Here is a 24558-nt window from a genome sequence, read left to right on the forward strand (position 1 = left end):
TAATACGAGTTTATCTTAAATCAAATTATCTTCTGTATGTTATTTGCAGACATAATCTTCTGGGATCTTTACTACGAGACAGTGCTGTTATACATTTGCATGATATCCAACACACGGTGTGTGCTAATGATGAAGTAGAGCCGTCAGTACTTGAGAGAAGTGTACATCCTGGCTCAGCAAACAATATTACGTCATTTTCTTGGCATCCAACACACGAGAACAGATTGTTAACCATAGCTCTAACGGGCAATATAACAGATTATGTTGTGTTTGAAAGAATTACACTTAATTGGTCTCCATGCTCTCATATTGTATGGACACATGGCCGTCGAACTTTGAAACTGATCAAAGATAAAGATGCTGTCTACAATTGCATCAATGACATTTCAGTGAGACTTAAGAGAAGAGCTTTAAGTGACTATGGACTAAAGGTAAGTAGATAGTCTGGATAACATTTCGCATTAAGGATTCAGTCTTGCAATATTAGAACTGAGAGAAATGTAGCAAAATTTCAACCTCAAAAAATATAATTATACATCTTGATTACACAACTTTTAACACTGAATCACTCCGGAATATGTATGATAAGAACTTTCTTGTGTTAAATTTTAACGTACTTCGTTAACATGTTTCGACCTATTTTCGGTAATCTTCGGAACTGGTCGTTGTTGGTCTTGGCGCCTCTTGTTTCGTGTGTGCGTGCGTTCGTAGTGTAGAGTCAAAGAGTGTATGTGTTTTGAAATTGAGTTGTGTATTGAGATTATCGTTGGGGTGTGTTTTCGTGTATCTCAATATTTCATATTGTTCTAGTGTGTTGAGTTTCTGGCTTTTTGGTTGGATATGCAGTATTTCCATGTCTGTGTTGATGTCTCTGTAGGTGTGGTTGGCATTTGTGATGTGTTCTACATAACAAAATTACAAAACACCTCCACATATGCAGAACACATCACAAATGCCAACGACACCTACAGAGACATCAACACAGACATGGAAATACTGCACATCCAACCAGAAAGCCAGAAACTCAACACACTAGAACAATATGAAACATACAGACACACGAAAACACACCCCAACGATATTCTCAACACACAATTCAATTTCAAAACACATACACTCTTTGACTCTACACTACGAACACACCCACACAGGAAACAAGAGATGCCAAGACCAACAACGACCAGTTTCGAAAGTGACCGAAAATAGGTCGAAACATGTTTACAAGGTATGTTAAAATTTAACACAAGAAAGTTCTTATCATACATATTCCGAAATATAATTTTTACAGTTAATTATTTTCATATCAAACACACTAATAAAATGGACCCAATTTTGTAAATAATTAATGATCTTAGGTTGTAATTGTAACCCTGCTTGCCCCTAAACTGAAGTATTCAAGATCCAAACTTATAAGCAAACGATGAAAGAGTAATGGAACAGAGAAAAATTCTCTCTGGCGCCGGGATTTGAACCCGGGTTTTCAGCTCTACGTGCTGATGCTTTATCCACTAAGCCACACCGGATACCACCCTGGCGTCAGACAGAATTGTCTCTGATTAAGTTCCAACTCTTGGGTTCCCTCTAGTGGCCGCCCTCTGCACTACGTCATAGATGTCTATGAACATAGGACCGAAGTCCACACATGTGCTGAGGTGCACTCGTTATGAGTGACTAGTTGGCCAGGATCTGACGGAATAAGCGCCGTCTTAAATCACGAAGTGATTTACGCATATCATATAAGTTATATTTTAATGTACCGAAGTACATATGATATTTCCATGCAGATATTCTGCGTCATCATACGATGAAAGAGTAATGGAACGGAGAAAAATTCTCTCCGGCACCGGGATTTGAACCCGGGTTTTCAGCTCTACGTGCTGATGCTTTACCCACTAAGCCACACCGGATACCACCCCGGCGTCGGACAGAATTGTCTCTGATTAAGTTCCAACTCTTGGGTTCCCTCTAGTGGCCACCCTCTGCACTACGTCATAGATGTCTATGAACATAGGACCGAAGTCCACACATGTGCTGAGGTGCACTCGTTATGAGTGACTAGTTGGCCAGGATCTGACGGAATAAGCGCCGTCTTAAATCACGAAGTGATTTACGCATATCATATAAGTTATATTTTAATGTACCGAAGTACATATGATATTTCCATGCAGATATTCTGCGTCATCATACGATGAAAGAGTAATGGAACGGAGAAAAATTCTCTCCGGCACCGGGATTTGAACCCGGGTTTTCAGCTCTACGTGCTGATGCTTTACCCACTAAGCCACACCGGATACCACCCCGGCGTCGGACAGAATTGTCTCTGATTAAGTTCCAACTCTTGGGTTCCCTCTAGTGGCCGCCCTCTGCACTACGTCATAGATGTCTATGAACATAGGACCGAAGTCCACACATGTGCTGAGGTGCACTCGTTATGAGTGACTAGTTGGCCAGGATCTGACGGAATAAGCGCCGTCTTAAATCACGAAGTGATTTACGCATATCATATAAGTTATATTTTAATGTACCGAAGTACATATGATATTTCCATGCAAATATTCTGCATCATCATACGATGAAAGAGTAATGGAAAGGAGAAAAATTCTCTCCGGCACCGGGATTTGAACCCGGGTTTTCAGCTCTACGTGCTGATGCTTTATCCACTAAGCCACACCGGATACCACCCCGGTGTCGGACAGAATTGTCATCGTATGATTACGCAGAATATCTGCATGGAAATATCATATGTACTTCGGTACATTAAAATATAACTTATAAGCAAACATTCTGATGGGGGCAGATAAAAAAGTTAAAATTTATTCTTCCACCATGTTAATAATGCCAAAAGAAATGCTTATACAAATTTTAGCCACTCGACCACAATTACGAGAGCCATAAAAAAATTAGTTCGCCAAGGGCCCTTAACAGAAAGAAAACAAAATTTCATTGGAAAAATTTATTGGAAGAGACACAGCACTTGTTGAGCTATTTTTTAACATATTCCCCACCAGAACTGAGACATTTGTCATATTATGCGATCGACAGAGAGGTGCAGACAGCTGGTTCTGATCCCAGGCTGCTGACTTCTGTGACACAAGGATATAAAAATTGACCCCATGATATGACAAATGTCTCAGTTCCAATGGGGGATATGTTGACAAATAGCGCAACAATTGCTGTATCAATTTCAACAAATCTTTCCATGCAATTGTGCTTTTTTTTTGTAAACTACCCCAGAGAAAATCACTTTCTGGATGGACTCGTAATTGCGATCGAGTGGCCAAAATTTGTATAAACACTTCTTTTTGACATTATTAATATGGTGGAAGAAAAAAAATTTAACTTTTTTATCTGCCCCCGTCAGAATGATTGCTTGTTAGCCAACAGAAATGAATTTTTCAAATGAAAAACTTGGAAGTATAACTCTCTCTAAGGTAGAAGTTTACTATGTATCATATGTTACTTTTAGCTTTTGGCATGTAAAAGGATCTAACAACATACTATCAATTCGAGATAAGTATTAAAAAAAAAAAAAAAGTTTTGAGTTAAATGAAAATTAAATATCGGACTCTTATTGCAAATAATTTCCTACACAAATAAAACACATCAAATGCTAGTATTATTTTGTTGTTTTGCACATCCATTCTTAGAATTTAACTTGTGTATTCCCCTGGGGAACAAAACTCCCTCTCCTAAAAAATGACTTAACCCCCTATACCTGAACACCACCGAACTTATGTTATAAGCAGATTCATAAACAGTAATTGCACCTTCCACATAAATTTCCTACCTTCAGTTTCAGATAACTCTATAAATAGTCTCCAGTGGAATCATCTGGTAAATGAAACTATAAATTAGCCTATATAAAGTTTCTATAGTGACATTTCGATATCTTAGAGTTTTATAACACCACAAATCCCTTTGTATATCATGTAGGTTAATGATAACAGTAAGCAGACGGTAGGCTATACAATCAAGTAAGTTCAATTCTGGAAACAAAAGCAGTTTCAATTTTTTTTTTTTCCTTCGTTGGCAGAGCCCTTAACTTGTGGGACTGAAGCCGGATGGTCTATGGCGAGTCCTTGGCATCAACCCCTTTGATTTGATTACCCCCTTTGATTTGATTACCTGGTTGGGTTTTTCCGAGGTTTCCCCTACCGAAAAGGCAAATGCCGGGTAATATTTTGGCGAATCCTCGGACCTCATCTCATCTCACTACATCTCGCCAAAATGTAAAAAAATTGTACAAAATTGTAAAAATTGTAGAAAATTACTGAATTGTAAAACTATAAAAATTTGTAAAAATTGTAATTGTAATATTGTAAAATGTTGACATGTTCCACATCTTAAAGCTTCATTGCTCATGTAAGATCTATGGAATAAAATAAATGAATGAATGAATGAATGAATGAATGAATGAATGAATTATTTAGCCTGACTCTATGAGCAGGAAGCATAGACCACGTAGTTCAGCAAAGTCTATCCAGAGTGCACCGTAGGTGATGAGCCCAATTATCACTTGTAATTCAGGATGACGATGGAGAATTCTTGGGATGTCACAGGGGAACTGGAGAAAATTACTGACCATGGGGTTACCCAGCACAAGTTATAAATTCAGGATAAAGCAGGATTTGATCCTTGTCTCCCTGGCTTATAAGCCTAGATATTTATCACTCAGACACCGGTAGTTATTTCAAAATAAAGAATACTTCTTTATTAAATTAAGTGCACAGTTTTCACAATAAAGTTTGAATAAAAGAATGTGATATATTTCGTATCAACAATTACCTCACAATTTTGTATCCGGTGCCACAATTACATTCATTACAATTATACCTTTTTGTAGATGCTCTTATAACTTATATTCATATCTCATTAGTGTATCCTACTCTTTCCCTTACATTCCTTCACTATTTACTATAATCTCTCTCTTTTTTTTTTTTTCCTCGGAGGAGGGCCCATAGGTAAGCACTGCAGCTTTAGGCTTCTTGTGCAACCTCCTTATTGTTGAAGCCCATTAAGATCGCTCTTCAAGCGCATGATCCACTGCATGGTGCCATTGTATCGATTCAGCCACAGCATCCAGTTCTGACAGGACACATGATCCTCTGTCTGCCTGTGATGTTATTCTGCAGCCTCCTCAGATCGATGGCATCTGCTTGCAATTCATGTGCCTGGATCTGCTGCATCCATTAACCAGAAGAACATGTCGCTGTTGATTCCACGAATCAACAAGCCGCCATCTATCTGAGGGAGCTACACTACCCCAGTTTCCCACAGTCCATTAGATATGTGCAGTTCCCTGAGATGCCACCTATAAGCGGATCCTGGAACAATGTCCGTCATGCCCTCCTGGTCGATCTGTAAACTATTAAGATGTTTAATGAAATGATGCTAATGAAGGCAAATTGAGTCAGAAGCCCAATCCCGGAAGTTACCCAGCAATTCTGTTTCAAGTGGTTGAGGAAAGAATTTTTTTTTTTTCCCCCTGTATTTCTTATGTGTCATAATGTGTTTAAACAGTGAATAACGTAATATTAAATTTTCAGACTGAATTATGGCAAAACGGAGATCTTGCAGAAGAGGAATCCTTAAAAAATTTGTGGTACTGGTTGTACCTAAGTAGATCATTAGTGGAAGATGGAAGTATCCGTGGTGTAGAAAGAAGACACCCAGGTGTCAGGTAATTGTTATGTTGTGTATGAAAGATGTTACTATGTGGTCATTCTATAATAATCAAGTGTTTCATTCCAAATTTAAAAAAAAGTGTCATAATGCTAGCACACACTTTTTCATACACTTTATGCATTCCGAAATAATTTTGTTTCCCACAGTTATATTACTGGTTGTTCTGTATGGTTGTGAAACTTGGACTCTCACTCTGAGAGAGGAACATAGGTTAAGGATGTTTGAGAATAAGGTGCTTAAGAAAATATTTGGGGCTAAGCGGGATGAAGTTACAGGAGAATGGAGAAAGTTACACAACACAGAACTGCACGCATTGTATTCTTCACCTGACATAATTAGGAACATTAAATCCAGACGTTTGAGATGGGCAGGGCATGTAGCACGTATGGGCGAATCCAGAAATGCATATAGAGTGTTAGTTGGGAGACCGGAGGGAAAAAGACCTTTAGGGAGGCCGAGACGTAGATGGGAGGATAATATTAAAATGGATTTGAGGGAGGTGGGATATGATGATAGAGACTGGATTAATCTTGCACAGGATAGGGACCGCTGGCGGGCTTATGTGAGGGCGGCAATGAACCTTCGGGTTCCTTAAAAGCCATTTGTAAATAAGTAAGTAAGTATGTTATCAATTACTTTGTCTCACTTTACATGACCACTAACTTATGGCAATGAACCTTCGGGTTCCTTAAAAGCCATTTGTAAATAAGTAAGTAAGTATGTTATCAGTTACTTTGTCTCACTTTACATGACCACTAACTTATGGCAATGAACCTTCGGGTTCCTTAAAAGCCATTTGTAAATAAGTAAGTATGTTATCAGTTACTTTGTCTCACTTTATATGACCACTAACTTATGGCTTTTAGAGAACCCGGAGGTTCATTGCCGCCCTCACATAAACCCTCCATCGGTCCCTATCCTGAGCAAGATTAATCCAGTCCCTATCATCATATTCCACCTCCCTCAAATCCATTTTAATATTATCCTGCCATTTACGTCTTGGCCTCCCAAAAAGATCTTTCACCCTCCAGCCCCCCAGCTAACACTCTGATGAATTTTTAGATTTGCCCATACGTGCTACATGCCCTACATGTAGCACGTCTGGATTTAATCTTCCTATGTTGAATCTTTCGTACACTACTTTTAACACTTGAATATAAATAATTGATTAAATGGCGATCTTACTCGTGTTAATTATGTAAGCATGCACACACACACTATTTGACACAACTCTTCATCACATGAATGCACCCACACAACAGGCAGCGAAGTTGAGATAGAGCCGAGATCTAGTAGGCTCTGAGGATGGTGTCAAGTAACACCGAAACAGCTGTAAGCCACACATGCTTACATAATTAACACGAGTAAGACCCTATGGCCTTAACTCTGCCAGTATAAATAAAGAATTATTATTATTATTATTATTACTATTATTATTATTATTAATATTATTATTATTATTATTATTTACTTACTTACTTACAAATGGCTTTTAAGGAACCCGAAGGTTCATTGCCGCCCTCACATAAGCCCGCCATCGGTCCCTATCCTGTGCAAGATTAATCCAGTCTCTATCATCATATCCCACCTCCCTCAAATCCATTTTAATATTATCCTCCCATCTACGTCTCGGCCTCCCTAAAGGTCTTTTTCCCTCCGGTCTCCCAACTAACACTCTATATGCATTTCTGGATTCGCCCATACGTGCTACATGCCCTGCCCATCTCAAACGTCTGGATTTAATGTTCCTAATTATGTCAGGTGAAGAAAACAATGCGTGCAGTTCATTGTTGTGTAACTTTCCCCATTCTCCTGTAACTTCATCCCGCTTAGCCCCAAATATTTTCCTAAGCACCTTATTCTCAACACCCTTAACCTATGTTCCTCTCTCAGAGTGAGAGTCCAAGCTTCACAACCATACAGAACAACCGGTAATATAACTGTTTTATAAATTCTAACTTTCAGATTTTTGGACAGCAGACTGGATGATAAGAACTTCTCAACCGAATAATAACATGCATTTCCCATATTTATTCTGCGTTATTATTATTATTATTATTATTATTATTATTAATATTATTAATATTATTATTATTATTATTATTATTATTATTATTATTATTATTAAGATCGCCATTTAATCAATTATTAATGGTCCTAATTATATCAGGTGAAGAATACAATGCATGCAGTTCTGTTTTGTGTAACTTTTTCCATTCTCCTGTAACTTCATCTCTCTTAGCCTGAAATATTTTGCTAAGCACCTTATTCTTGGACAACCTTAGCTTCTGTTCCTGTAGCATGTTTATGTACACTTTGGACAGTCGCAGATGGTAAGATCAGGCGAATAGGAGGACCAGGAAATGTCGCTATGCCAAGAAATTATGTGCCCTGGGTGGAAACATGTGGCACAGAACTATCATGGAATTTTCTGCTGTATGAGCCATGGCACCATCTTGCTGAAACCATATCATCTGCCTATTAATCCCATGAAGACGCCTACGCAGTTCTGGTTGAAGAAATCTCGTCAGGATTTCGATGTAGCATTCACTATTCATTGTCACAGTGTTCCCGTTCTCTTCAAAAGTAAGGGGCTCTGATGCAGAATCTAGACAGTTACACCAAACTGTAACCTTTGCACTGTGAAGTGGCTGCTCGTGTAGTTCTTTAGGACTTTCGGGCGCCCAGCATCTAAAGTTTTGCTTATTTACATAACCATTCAAATGGAAATGTGCCTCGTCACTCACGAACACAACCATTTCATCTACCTTATGTTGGGCATAGTCTCTCCCATTTAATTACTGAACAATCTTGAGTTGTCCCGCGCCGTGGCGTCGCAGTCTAAGGCATCCTGTCTAGGACTCGCATTACGGAATGCGCTGGTTCGAGTCCTCATGGGGGAAGAAATTTTCTCATGAAATTTCGGCCAGTGTATGGGACCAGTGCCCACCCAGCATCGTGATTCACTTGGGGAGCTACGATAGGTAGCGAAATCCGGTTGCGAATACCAGCTATAACGGCTGGGGTGATTATCGTGCTAACCACACGATACCTCCATTCTGGTTGGATGATCGTCCACCTCTGCTTCGGCATATGGGCGTGAGGCCAGCAGCTGGCTGGTTGGTCTAGGCCCTTCATGGGCTGTAGCGCCACGGATTATTATTATTATTATTATTATTATTATTATTATTATTATTATTATTGCGAAATACGAAAAGCCTGAAATCCCATAAGGGCAACGGCCTCCTACAGGAGAGTGTAGTGTGAGCTGAAGGTCTACTACTCTTGGGGAGCCAGTCCAAGAGAGCTTACACTATACACTTACAAACTAAACACATGAACAAACTATACCACCTAAACACGAAAAACAATACAGACTAAACACATAAATTATGAAAACTAAACATCCACAAAAAATATGCAAACTGAACACATAAATTATAATCCGAACACAACTGTCCACACTAAACACACGATAAAAAGAAAAAATTACACAAACTGAACCATACATAGTCTTAACTCACACACAAACTAAATACACAAAAACCTATACCAATTGCACACATAAATTGTACAGCCTAAACACACAAACTATCTAAACTAAACGCACAAAAAGATACAATTGAACACAAAAATTATAGTAACTAATACATGAACTATATCACTATACACGGAGTCAAGCTATTCAAACTAAAACACACAAAACCATACAATTGAATACAAAAATTATACTAACTAAATACATGAACTATACCAACTACACATGGAGTCAAACTATCCAAACTAAAACACACAAAACCATATAACTGAACACAAAAATTATACTAGCTAAATACATGAACTATACCAACTACACACGGGGTCGAACTATCCAAACTAAAACACACAAAACCATACAACTGAACTCAAAAATTATACTAGCTAAATACATGAACTATACCAACTACACACGGAGTCAAACTATCCAAACTAAAACACACAAAACCATATAACTGAACACAAAAATTATACTAGCTAAATACATGAACTATACCAACTACATACGGAGTCAAACTATCCAAACTAAAACATACAAAACCATACAACTGAACTCAAAAATTATACTAACTAAATACATGAACTATACCAACTACATACGGAGTCAAACTATCCAAACTAAAACACACAAAACCATACAACTGAACTCAAAAATTATACTAGCTAAATACATGAACTATACCAACTACACACGGAGTCAAACTATCCAAACTAAAACACACAAAACCATACAACTGAACTCAAAAATTATACTAGCTAAATACATGAACTATACCAACTACATACGGAGTCAAACTATCCAAACTAAAACATACAAAACCATACAACTGAACACAAAAATTATACTAACTAAATACATGAACTATACCAACTACATATGGAGTCAAACTATCCAAACTAAAACACACAAAACCATACAACTGAACTCAAAAATTATACTAGCTAAATACATGAACTATACCAACTACATACGGAGTCAAACTATCCAAACTAAAACATACAAAACCATACAACTGAACACAAAAATTATACTAACTAAATACATGAACTATACCAACTACACACGGAGTCAAACTATCCAAACTAAAACACACAAAACCATACAACTGAACTCAAAAATTATACTAGCTAAATACATGAACTATACCAACTACATACGGAGTCAAACTATCCAAACTAAAACATACAAAACCATACAACTGAACACAAAAATTATACTAACTAAATACATGAACTATACCAACTACACACGGGGTCAAACTATCCAAACTAAAACACACAAAACCATACAACTGAACTCAAAAATTATACTAGCTAAATACATGAACTATACCAACTACACACGGGGTCAAACTATCCAAACTAAAACACACAAAACCATACAACTGAACTCAAAAATTATACTAGCTAAATACATGAACTATACCAACTACACACGGAGTCAAACTATCCAAACTAAAACATACAAAACCATACAACTGAACTCAAAAATTATACTAGCTAAATACATGAACTATACCAACTACACACGGAGTCAAACTATCCAAACTAAAACATACAAAACCATACAACTGAACTCAAAAATTATACTAGCTAAATACATGAACTATACCAACTACACACAGGGTCAAACTATCCAAACTAAAACACACAAAACCATACAACTGAACTCAAAAATTATACTAGCTAAATACATGAACTATACCAACTACACACGGAGTCAAACTATCCAAACTAAAACATACAAAACCATACAACTGAACACAAAAATTATACTAGCTAAATACATGAACTATACCAACTACACACGGAGTCAAACTATCCAAACTAAAACACACAAAACCATACAACTGAACTCAAAAATTATACTAGCTAAATACATGAACTATACCAACTACACACGGAGTCAAACTATCCAAACTAAAACACACAAAACCATACAACTGAACTCAAAAATTATACTAGCTAAATACATGAACTATACCAACTACACACGGGGTCAAACTATCCAAACTAAAACACACAAAACCATAGAACTGAACATAAAAATTATACTAACTAAATACATGAACTATACCAACTACACACGGAGTCAAACTATCCAAACTAAAACACACAAAACCATAGAACTGAACACAAAAATTATACTAACTAAATACATGAACTATACCAACTACACACGGAGTCAAACTATCCAAACTAAAACACACAAAACCATACAACTGAACACAAAAATTATACTAACTAAATACATGAACTATACCAACTACACACAGAGTCAAACTATCGAAACTATCCAATTATTATTATTATTATTATTATTATTATTATTACAATCTTTAGTTTATAAGGATGAAACCTGAGATCTAAATGTAAGATTCACAGTACAGAACAATCTGCAAGTCTCACTGTTGTACACTGCCATCTAGCCGATCGATGTGGACTCCTCATAAATGCCTCTTTTACTCATTCATTGTTTTCTGGCGTCTGTACACTTCGAACATGGGCTGGTGGTTTCTTAGTGGAAGCTGATGATGTTAATCTAAAGTTTTTTGCCTCTCTCAATATGGTATTGCGACTAGGAACGGCTCCATGGTGGCCAAAAAATGGAGACGAAAGACATGATGTGTTTTCACAAATGAATCACCACTCTTGAAAAATGTCTCGACGATAAAAACACAATGTTCTGCACTCCACGCCTCCGTGACTACACAAAATAGCATAAAAAATGCTAACAAATGACGGTCAATCGATATCCATAACCCCTCCATGTTTCTCAGTAACAGCCTTCTACAACCGTCCAACTCCTTTGCCGCACCTTGTACATTAGAAGGCTAGTCACTAATCTTTGTTAGTAACAGGTTTCGGATCATTAATTTAAAGGCATCTAGTAACTAACTAACCTTGAGATAAATGTTTGGTGGATGAAATGCTAGCTTCTTCTCCCACACAAGTGGAGGGGTTGGTTCCTGGTTTGAAGGTTATTAGTTCTCATGCATCCAGATGTTGTCTCCAAGTATACTGTAAAATTGTAGATATTGAATTCATTTTTTTCTTAAATTTTATTACTAGTGTAATTTATTATATCATAAAATAATATAATCTTCTTCAGTTCCAACTCAATATTGATTACCATGCATGCCACAGAATCTAAGATTTACAGGTTTAAACAAAACTAATGATGATAAATTCTTTTTTTTTTCTCTCTCTCTGTCTTGTACGGAGGAGGGATCTGAAGGCTTACACTGCAGCCTGAGGCTTATTGTGCTTACCACTCCTATTCTGTGAATGATTGGGTAGCCAAACAGCTGTGCTCTTGTACAAGTACAGTATGCTGCACCGTGAACTGAACCCGGGCTATGGCATGGATAATGATGATATGCGAATTAATGATGGCGAAATGAGTCCGAGGTCCAATGCCGAAAGTTACCCAGCAATTCTGCTTCAGTTGGTTGAGGTAAAACCCCAACCAGATAACTTCTCCCTCCAAACCAGGATTCGAACCCAGGCCTGCTTGTTTCACGACCAGATGCATTGACCATTACTCCACAGCTGTGGACTATGATGGATTCTTAAAGATAGAGAAATGAAGTTGGGAGTATCATGTAGATTTTTACGGCATGTGAAAGAACCCTAAATAAAACTACTTCAGCAAAATTGCTCGTAATTATTTTCTTTCTAAATTCCCTGCTTCTGCAGAGCTATAGAGTGCAGTGATGTCTTACATTATAATCAGGCAAATATAAATCAAATCTAATATGTTGCTGTATTTTAAATTTTCCATAAAAACAAATATCTATACAGGTAAATCTTGTAGTGTAGGCTTTCACGGCCGGAGTCTATAGATCTAGATTCATTTTCCGGGCTGAGAGGCCGTGGTCTGTTGGTTGGTTTTCTACCAGACGATTCGTCTGCAACTGCAGCAGACATCTTCAGTGGAGTGGTATCCGAGGTCGCAAAACTCTTCTCGGCGTACCTGAGGCAACTGATCCTATGGCTGGTTGTGCGGGCGTATTTATAGTGCAACTAGCGGGCCGAGGCCTGCTGTCTCTGCGGTCCGCGCCGCTTTGTTCACTGCTCTTCCCCCGTCTACATAGAGAAGCGATCGAAATCTATAAACATGACAACAACTTTAATCGCAAGGAAGAAGGCGTAAAGCTAAACAAATGTTGGTACCTGGTCCTAAACAGAACAGATAAGAAGCCACTACAACAAAAGGACGGAACCCAGAACGGGAGCAGCGAACAAAGCGGCGCTGACCGCAGCGACAACAGGCCTCGGCCCGCTAGTTGCACTATAAATACGCCCGCACAACCAGCCACAGGATCAGTTGCCTCAGGTACGCCGAGAAGAGTTTTGCGACCTCGGATACCACTGCACTGAAGATGTCTGCCGCAGTTGCACACGAAACGTCTGGTAGAAAACCAACCAACAGACCAGACGGCCTCTCAGCCCGGAAAATGAATCTAGATCTATACAGGTATCTCGCATCTCTTATGTTTCTGAATTGTTACTAATAATAAGTTGTTTTTTTCAGGTTTGTCCTAAAAATGGATGGTAGCCAAATAAACGGATCTGTAATTGGGAAATCTGAAATGAAAAGTGAACCATGGGCAGATCTTGGCAATTCAGTAAATACCACACGGATTTACAGGTATTATTTATTTTTAATTATTATTGTTGCTTTTAATTTACGAGGGTGATCCAGGAAATAACGACCGTTCGCGCATACCCGCCGCGCAGCTGACTCCCCTTCCTTGTTTGAAGGTCAACTGGCTTCCTTAACATGTGTTCTCATAATGTTGTGAGTACTGGTTGCAACAAGTCGCCATTGTGCATTTTGTGTTACTTCAAAATGAACGACGTAATTGATAATCCCGCCGACTGTTAGGTGAGGAGTGTGATTCGATTTTTGAATGCCCGACATTTGAAACCTGCAGAAATTTACCGACAATTGAAAGAAGTGTATGGTCATACTGTAATGAATAAGAAATGTGAGAAAATGGTGCGAAATGTTTAACAATGGGCGAACAAATGTCCACGATGAAACTCGACCTGGACGCCCATCACTCATCACAGAAGACCTGAAGACTAAAGTGAACGACAGAATCTTGCAAGACAGGCGCACATCACTCGATGAATTTGCATATTGCCTTTCCTGACATTTCTCGTTCTTTGCTTGGTGAAATTGTGTCGCAACATCTTGGCTACCACAAAATCTGTGCCCACCCGCACACTGCTGCTTCAACTTGAGAATTGCTGGATCAATGCGGTTGGGAAATCTTTGATCATCCGCCCTATAGTCCAGACCTTGCCCCTAGCGATTTTCACCTTTTCACTAAGCTGAAAGACTTTCTGGGTGGTACGCGTTTTGGAAGTGATGAAGAGTTGAAGAAGACAGTGAACACCTGGCTTAATGAACTGGCGGCAGAGGAATATAACACGGGAATTCTAAAGCTAGTGAACAGATACGACAAATGTTTAAATGTAGGTGGTGATTATGTAGAGAAGTAAAGGAAGCTTCAGTTATGTAACAGACTTTGTTTTTTCAAATAAATATATTTTTTTTCAATCATTACAACAAAATGGTCGTTATTTCCTGGATCCCCCTCGTATTATCCCAACATGCTTATGACAGGCACACTGTAGGAAGCAACATTTCTGTGCACCCTGTGGTGCCACGTATGGAGGTCTCTGTACCTCGTATTAACTGTTACAGTTCTTAGAGATACTACAGAGCCCCAAGATTGAATTATGGGCCATAAGCATAGAAATAAAGGTGACCTTCAGTTGTCTCCTCTGTAATAACAACATAACTTTGGTGACATTACGAAAGTTTTACATTAGTTTCCACTCATGCTATGCCTTGCATATCGTCGCTTTGGTGGTGAAGGGTCCCAACCCACAAAATTTTGATTTTTGACTTAAAACTATTTATGGAGTCTAAGAAGTCTAAATTTTACATTAGTTAAAGATAATATGCGATTAATTTAAAAAAAATAAAGAGATATTTGAATTTTGTGAAAAGCCCTATACCACAATTCCTGAGTTGTGAATAGACTTAAGTGTCTTACATCCATTCACAGTTGCATTGGAAGGAAAAATGCTGGAACGTTTGTACGATTGTGAAGGGTCTTAATCCGCCTCTAAGGCCCGATTGTATAAACCATTTAATCTTAGATCAGAGGTTAAATTGATCCTTGTTTCAGCTGAACTTGGAATTTTGTGTTGTATAAAGTCTAATCTGAGATTAATTTGTCTCAAACTAAAGTCAACTTTGACTGAAGAAATTTCTCCGATTAAGTTAGATGATCCAAGTTCAGTTATTTCTTTTCTGTTTGAAATATACGAGTGACAGATTGTATAAATAAAATATCCATTATTTTAATATTAATAGATATGTTAGGTACATATATATTTCTTTCAATTTCTTGCCTTAATACACAAACATTCTTATATTTTATAAGGCTCTATCGTGTTCAGCAATATCAAATAACATAACCTATAATTATATTATGTTTTTAACAACCATTAATTATTAATGGATATGATAGGTACATTCATAAATGTTCAATTAATTAACTCTATTACTAAACGAAAATTGTCATTTTATAAAGCTTTATTATGTTTAGCAGTATCAAACACCATAACATGATAAAACTTGGAGAACAGTCAACCTTCTTCTTATTGTCCGCCATTATTTACATTGCAAAAAAAAACAGTGTCTCCAACAGAGTGTAATACGGAAAGTCGCGAAAAAGTAGTTGTAAAGTCGCTAGATTTCTCATTATCAACAAAGAAAGATTAAATTGTGTCACTATGGGGTGCTAAAAAGGTCACTAAATCCCTATTTAAGCAATATAAAAGTTAAAAGAAATTGTTGTTGAAAAAGAGTTAAAATTGCTAGATTGGCAACACTGAACAAACCTGTATAACATGGTCCGCGCATCACGTATTTCACCTGTTTATGCGATGTTGCCAAATCCTTTTCATGTGAACTTAGATTGCATTTGAACCAAGGTAATTTGATCGCAGAAAAGTTTTATACAATAGAAGAAGTGTCTGAACTCGGTTTACTTTTCGATCTTCGATCAAAGTTGATCTTTAGTCAGGGAGTTTTATACAATTGGGCCTTGTGTCTTACATCCATTCACAATTTCATTTGAACAGAAATTCTCGAAAGGTTGTGAATTGTAAAGAGACTTAAACCACAAAAAATGTTTAAATTATTTTATTTTTAATTTCTGGTAGCTTAGGAATTTGGACTTGTGGCAGCACTATTTGATTAATTTTTGTGTATTGAGCTATCAAAATCAACTTGTAGTAAAACTGACATAAATCCAGACTTTGAAAACAGTAGTGATGAATTATTTGGGGATATTAGTGACGATGATCGGAAGATAAAGAGACAACTTCTGAAGATAATTTAGAATCACCAGGACACTCTGATGGACAGAAGATAACAGAACCTAACTTAGAACGGTTTTTTGTCTTGTGCTGCAAAAAAAATTGAGGCCAGAAAGGATTAATACACTGATTTTTCCGTAATTTATAATTTTTAAATAAAAACATTGTTTAGCATCATCTACAATACTTTTGTTTCATATTATCAGATTTGAGTTATGTCCTGTCATCATTTTAAGTTAATTAATTCCTCATTCCTAAATATGGTGAAAGGTTCTAAGCCACATTATAAAATATAAGTTTGAAATTAATATATTTGAATTACATGAAACACAGTGTAGTATTTCTCTTAAATGTATGAGAATATAAACTTCATTTAAATTTCCAATTTACTCTCACAATGTTAAATAATGCAGTTTTTCTGATTGCACAAAAATTTCAAATCACTTTATCTCGAAACTTGATCACTGTGGAATAGAACCATTCACTACCAAAGCGACGATATACGAATTTGTGATAGGTTAGGTTAGTTTAGGTTTTTGTTATGCGTTGCATGTACATTGAACAAAGGCTACTAATTTTTTGTCTTCTTATGTCAATAATAAAGTAGTGTCATGCATCGGAACAAACTCAGCACTAGTTTCTCCTATGTTTGAGTTCAGTTTATCGGTCCGTCAAATTCATGTTATACGCATTTTATAGAGTGGTCAGAGAAACAGGCCTCTATTCTTCCTCTCTTAAATTTCACATATCAGTTTCCTGTGACATACAAAGAACAATGATCTCTCATTGTATCCACCAAATTCACATAAATTTCCTTGTCAGACAACATTTTAAAAAATATGTACTTTTTCACTGACCAATATTCCTGCTGTTGTGGAAGAGAAGGCCTGATGGCCTTAACTACACCAGAATAAATAAATAAATAAATAAATAAATAAATAAATATTTAATTTTTTCAAAATATATTGTTGTTGTTTGTTGTTGTTTTCTAATGCCAGGCGTTTGACAATAAAGTCATTTGACCTCTTGCACTCCAATATTTTTCAAAGATATTATCATGGCCAGCCACTGAAGCACAGATTTTGAGGTGTTCCGAATCCATTTCTTGGTTTGAGTTGCACAATGGGCAGTTAGGGGACTGATATATTCCAATTCTATGCAGGTGTTTGGCCAAACAATCATGGCCTGTTGCCAATCTAAATGCAGCTACAGACGATTTTCGTGGTAAATCGGGAATTAACTGTGGATTTTGATGCAGAGAGTTCCATTTTTTCCCTTGGGATTGAGTTATCAAATTTTGTTTGTTGAAGTCTAAGTATGTAGATTTAATAAATCTCTTCACAGAGTAATACGTAGATTTAGTAACAGGTCTGTAAGTAGCAGTGCTGCCCTTCTTTGCTAAAGCATCCACATTCTTGTTTCCCAGGATTCCACAATGGGATGGTATCCATTGGAATACAATTCTTTTATTGAGTGATATTAATTGAGAGAGCATTTTAGTTATTTCTGCTCAAAATATAATTTTTTATATGATACAAATATTTTTAAATTCACAATATATAATCGGTTAAATTTTTATCACCAAGCTTAGAGTAACTATTTATCAAACAACACACTCTTCCCCATAGTAACTGCATTTACTTTTGTTAATAACGAAGGTTCAAGGCTAACTAATATATCATTACTCCATAGTATGGTGTTAGTGTTGAAGTTGTCAGTGTGAGGTAAGTTTTATATAAGAATTCAGTTAATATTTGTTCTTTTTTCTTTCTTATGTTTATCATAAAATAACTCGTAACTTTTCAGGAGTGAAGATCGTGAAAAAGCACTACAACTTTGTGGTTGGAAATTTGATAAAGAATCAGCTTTAAACTCTTTCTTGGATCGACTAGAAACAGAGGGATCATATGCAAGAGCTGCTGCAATTGCTGTATTTAACATGAAGTTGCGGAAAGCTATTGAAATATTAAATCAGGGAGCTGTATCTCAGAATAAACAATCACTTCCATCCAATCTAAATATCGTAGCTATGGCCCTTTCAGGTAATTAATTGTGTATATGTGTAAGATAATGTTGGTATTCATTTTCGATAAAAGTGTGCTGCTTTCATTGAAGTAAAAAAATTGTTGATTGCATGAAAATGACTATACGTTTATGTAATTTACGTGGAATATCTTCAGGTTTATCTCTAAATGAAACACATTGCTATAATTTTTTTATTGCCATTATTTTCTCATAATACGAAGCACAAAGAGAAAAGTAGTTTGATACTACAGAAATACACATCTTTTGTACTGATCATGTCAAGATTATTACCCTGTTTTTGACATCACTTCCCATGTATAGCAATCTCTCTTAATAATTAGATTATGTTGAACTCTTGAAAACTGTTTATCGATTAGTCTCAGCCCATATTCAGCCTGTGTATCTCTTACATGTACACTTCATGTTAACAAAAAATTAACGGTGTCTATAGGCTAAAACAGTCTGTTAAATGGTACAGCTGTCACCAATATTTATGTTTATAGTAAACTTATATCTCATCGTCCTGGCTTCCCTTAAATACAAAACTCAGAAAAATGGTTTTTGTCAACTGTTTTGTCTTCTCTGGATGTAATATTCTTGCTGTAAAGATTAACAGAAAATAATAATATGTCAAATATCTTCTGAAATGAGCATTTTCAAACACAGACAATAGAGTCTTTCCCACTTAGGTCTTAGTAACTCAAAACAGCAGACAATTTGTAACTATATACATTATAATGGACTTTCAATGGTTTGGGAGAATTATTATTTTATTTGTCTGTAATCCTTAAAGAAATTCAGAATATGTGTGTGTGTGTGTGTCTAATGCCTACTCACTTCACTTGCGTGATTTGGGTTCCACATACTGTGGATAGATGGCAACACTGACCCATTTTTAAATTACACAATGCTTTGGCAGGCCACGTTATGCATGATGTGTATTTGTGAAGAGTTATGTCGTGTACCAGGGTGACTGTATGTGTAAGTGTAGTGTAGGGAAGGGATGAGGAAGAGAATAGGGGAAACCCAGTGCCAGCACATAGCCTGCTCCTGTCAAATAGCAGTAAGGGGGCCACCAGGCTTAATGTCCCCATCCAACGGATGAATCATTATCAATAGTGACATATGCCTTCTCTTTATATGCACTGTGGAGAGATTTGGGATTTAACCCAGGCATATTGGTGCACAATCTAGTGATTAGAAGTTGTACACCGCCATCTCTTCTAGTCCCGAGGTAGAAATTTTACATGAAAATTTCTGACTCTGCCAGGAATCGAACCCGGGCCAGCTAGTCTGGAGGTGCATTCCTAACCCAAAGCACGCTACCACAGAGCTAACTCTGGAGACAAATTCAGAATATTAGTATAGGAATCTACATCATTCTATCAATATGTCCATATCATTACCATATCACAGCACTCCCAATCACCAGTTTGCAAAGCACAGAGGAGGTTAGTTTGGCATGAGTGGTGTTGACTTCTAGGAATTTGAATACACAACGAACCTTAGCGCAGTCAGTTGCTTTGGGTTAGGAATGCACCTCCAGACTAGCTGGCCTAGATGAGGAAATAGTACAATAGATTAGGGATGGTGTCTGTGCTGAGTCATATTGTCCCCCAGTCCGAATACCGAAATGAAAAGTAAATATCAAATTTTAATTAAAGGATACTCTGAAATTTTTGTTCTTTTGTTGACATATTTCATATTCTAGATTAGAACTTTTAATCTGTCAGGATGATGAGATTTATTTTTTGACTCAATAAGGGTCATTCCAGTGGGGCTTTGATTTAGTCAAAGCTTCTGCTGACATTCTGTTGGGCTATAACTATATCCTGGGGCACCATGTGGAGGCAGTCTCATCTCCTCTTTCTGGAAAACCCAGTTCTTGAACAAGTACGCCATTAAGAAGATACACAGAGCAGATCAAGAAACCACTTAACCTGCAGGCAATCCTTGAACAGCCCACTCTCTGGTTCTTTGCATGCACACTGTACTGTGAACACTGCTATCGACATATGAGTCAAGCATGAAGACTGATTGAATGAAATTCATTACTTAATACCAGTCTTGTCATCCTCAATGATCTTGCAGTTACCATTCTGGCCGTTTCATCTGAGGTTTTAGGTTCAAACCCGGCTGGGGATGATAGATGAGGTTCTTAGCATGGTTTCCTCTAAGAGAGAATTAAAGATAGAAGGCTGATGTAGATTAAGGCACATAAAAAAACCCTGTCCCTGATCCAGGCAAAATTTGTCTGCCATTTCTCATTTACCTTGAATTTCGATATTTTGATATTCATTTTTGTTGTGTCAATAAGTTAAAATTCACAATTTTTATTCATAAATGTGTACATTAACCAATTTTTCTAATAACTTATCAATAAAATATAATATTTATTTGACAACGTTTTCCCCTATTTGTTATTCAACATTTTCTGGTCATATAATTTGTTATATGTTAAAATTTCTGATTTCCCAGTACATAAAAAATACATAGTGTAGTATTATTTTTCAAATGGCCCATTTACAGTTTCTTAGACGTGGGAAAACTAAAAATGATAATAGGAGCTCTCAGTTATAGGATAATCAACTATTACTGCTGTTAAGATGGCAGGTTATCGGTGGTCAAGACATTTTCTTCTTCCACCAATTTTATTGTCACTCAGAAACATTTCTAAAATTGTATAATTTGCAGTAAATAAGTAAATATTCCTCAAAAAGCCATAAGGAAGTATACGATGAAAGAGTAATGGAACGGAGAAAAATTCTCTCCGGTGCCGGGATTTGAACCCGGGTTTTCAGCTCTACGTGCTGATGCTTTATCCACTAAGCCACACCGGATACAACCTCGGCGTCAGAAAGAATTGTCTCTGATTGAGTTCCAACTCCTGGGTTCCCTCTAGTGGCCGCCCTCTGCACTACGTCATAGATGTCTATGAACATAGGACCGAAGTCCACACATGTGCTAAGGTGCACTCGTTATGAGTGACTAGTTGGCCGGGATCCGACGGAATAAGCGCCGTCTTAAATCACTTCGTGATGTACGCTTGCGTCATCATACGATGAAAGAGTAATGGAACGGAGAAAAATTCTCTCCGGCGCCGGGATTTGAACCCGGGTTTTCAGCTCTACGTGCTGATGCTTTATCCACTAAGCCACACCGGATACAACCTCGGCGTCAGAAAGAATTGTCTCCGATTGAGTTCCAACTCCTGGGTTCCCTCTAGTGGCCGCCCTCTGCACTACGTCATAGATGTCTACCGAAGTCCACACATGTGCTGAGGTGCACTCGTTATGAGTGACTAGTTGGCCAGGATCCGACGGAATAAGCGCCGTCTTAAATCACGAAGTGATTTACGCGTATCATATATAATATTGGAACTCAATCAGAGACAATTCTTTCTGATGCCGAGGTTGTATCCGGTGTGGCTTAGTGGATAAAGCATCAGCACGTAGAGCTGAAAACCCGGGTTCAAATCCCGGCGCCGGAGAGAATTTTTCTCCGTTCCATTACTCTTTCATCGTATGATGACGCAGAATATCTGCATGGAAATATCATATGTACTTCGGTACTTTGAAATAATACATAAGGAAGTAAGTAAATGTAATTTTGTATTTTGTGTTATGAGTAATGCAATTGTGTAACTTTTTCTATTTTTGTAATTTTGTTATATATGTGATAAATCTTTAACAGTTAATGCCTACACTAGTGTCCTGCAATATTCGAACATGAGAGAGACAAACAAGATATTACAGACTTCGTCTTATTTCGTATGAAAAATTAATCGCAAGATCTATGCTAAATCCTTAAGTGGTTAAAACATGAAGGGAAGGGAGTAGGGAATAGCAAATATTTTTATAACAAGCTGGAGCAAACATGATAGGCCACCTTTGAGCGAACATAGGCAAATATTGAACTTTGCCATACTCGACGAACTTGAACCAAACATAATGCCTGTAATGCATGATGCTAACCTGCACTATGTGTATACAGTATTATTTTAAAATTAATGAAATATATTGTTATTTCTGATACTGAATTTTGTACGATTAGCAGAAAGAATTTTTTGCTAAACTGTAAGCCTAGTATTAGTATGCGTCCCATTTTGAATTTCAGAAATTCTGGTCACATTAGGTTTTATGTCTGATCACATATTGCAGATTGTTCACCCTAATGGACTTTCAAGGCAACCACCTTTATCAATTCACTATACTGCCATCTAGCGACTGCAAAAGAAGTCGTATTATAACCCTGATGGAATTGCATGAAGCAACTGTATTTCTATCTATCGGTCATTACCAAAAAAATGCCTTTTCGACAATGGAGGCTCTGATAATTCTTATCATTTTATGTTGCCATTTCATAACATGGAAATGGCCAATCTGATATATTATATGTGATCAGGGGTTACACATACAAGTACAATTCAATTTCTATACTGAATAAAGTCTGCAGTTGAAAGCATTTCATTGATTTGAAGAGTAGGAAATGGTGTTTTTAATCGTCATTATGGGAATAAACACACTGCAGCCAACAAAAGAAAAATGTTTTGTAACATTTACAGTTTTAACGCCATTCTTTTTCCAGGATTTTCTGATGATAGAAGTAGTATGTGGCGTGAGCTTTGCCTTGCATCTCGCTCTCAGCTGTCTGAACCATACCTCAGAGCCACATTTGCATTCCTGACGGCAGAGGCAGACAATTACGAGAATGTATTGGTAAGTTTCTTGGTCACCCCATACTTTTCTATTCTTTAGGTTGGTAGAATAGTAGCTCATGAGTTAAATCAGCCATGGGCATAGCTCAGTTGGGTGAGGTGCTTGCCTACCGATCCAGAGTTGTGCTTGGATGGGGGTTCGATTCCCACTTAGGTTGATTACCTGGTCGGGTTTTTTCCGAGGTTTTCCCCAACTGTGAGGTGAATGTCAAGTAATCTATGGCGAATCCTCGCCCTCATCTCGCCAAAATACCATGTCACACTCACCAATCCCATCGATGCTAGATAACCGAGTTGTTGATACAGCGTCATTAAATAATCACCTAAAAAAAAGTTAAATTGATACTGTAGAACTCATTTAAGTAGACATTTCTATATTGTTGGTATTTCTTTATGTAGAATATTGATTGAAATCCTTTACTCCTTGTTTTCTTCTGCACATTCTAGCAAAAAAAAAAAAAAAAAAAATCGTGCTTTCTTTAGTCATGTTTTAATGAAGAGTTTGTTGTTGTTTTCTAATGCCAGGCACTTGACAATAAAGTCATTTGACCTCTTGCACTCCAATATTTTTCAAAGATATTATTGTCAGCCACTGAAACACAGATTTTGAGGTGTTCCGAATCCATTTCTTGAATGAAGAGCTTGTAGTTAAGTACTTATTACAAAGAAAGCTTCAGTTGCAAGTATAGTGACCGCTTGATCTCTGAGGACTACTTTAGGAAGATTATTAGTATTACATGCATAAAATCTAATGTAGAGGATGAACCGTAAGTAATTTCATTAATTTCAGGGGGATATTGCTCGAGATTTTGAAACGTAAAATTTAATACAGTTTTGCTCGTTTTTGCTTCCTTTTCGAAATAAAAATTGTTTTATATGAAACATTTCATAGTGTGTTTTGGGAAAGTCATTTATTTAATTCCCAACATGCTCAGTCAATTTAAGAGAGCAGTGTATTATGATAATAAATGACTGAAATAATTTTAGTTTTGTCCTTTCAATATGCAGAAATTTGATCCGAAGAAATGTAACTTTTCGTTCTGGAAAGGAATTTTTCAATGTTACATTTGTTTGAATCAAATTTCTGCACGTTTAAGGTAAGCGTTCACTACATTGTATCGCACTGCTCGTACGAATCGGACGCAACGGATATTTTATAAGTGCAGTGCGTTCACTGTAACGGCTTC

At 37.1% G+C, this 24558-nt stretch overlaps 1 protein-coding gene across 2 annotated transcripts in view; it reads left to right on the forward strand.

Moving 5' to 3' along the window:
- The window catches only part of mio (GATOR complex protein mio), a 114431-nt gene that overhangs the window by 14689 nt on the left and 75184 nt on the right, over positions 1-24558 (forward strand). For both annotated transcript variants that reach the window (XR_011335753.1, XM_069844539.1), the window contains exons 5-9: positions 50-431; positions 5547-5680; positions 13760-13876; positions 18436-18671; positions 23242-23372. Coding sequence is in view for 1 of the 2 variants with exons in the window: in XM_069844539.1 (XP_069700640.1) it covers positions 50-431; positions 5547-5680; positions 13760-13876; positions 18436-18671; positions 23242-23372 (1000 nt within the window). In the remaining variant the exon portion in view is untranslated. The remainder of the gene's footprint in view (positions 1-49; positions 432-5546; positions 5681-13759; positions 13877-18435; positions 18672-23241; positions 23373-24558) is intronic.

The sequence above is a fragment of the Periplaneta americana genome, chromosome 13 (genome assembly GCF_040183065.1).
Source record: "Periplaneta americana isolate PAMFEO1 chromosome 13, P.americana_PAMFEO1_priV1, whole genome shotgun sequence".
NCBI classification, from domain to species: domain Eukaryota; kingdom Metazoa; phylum Arthropoda; class Insecta; order Blattodea; family Blattidae; genus Periplaneta; species Periplaneta americana.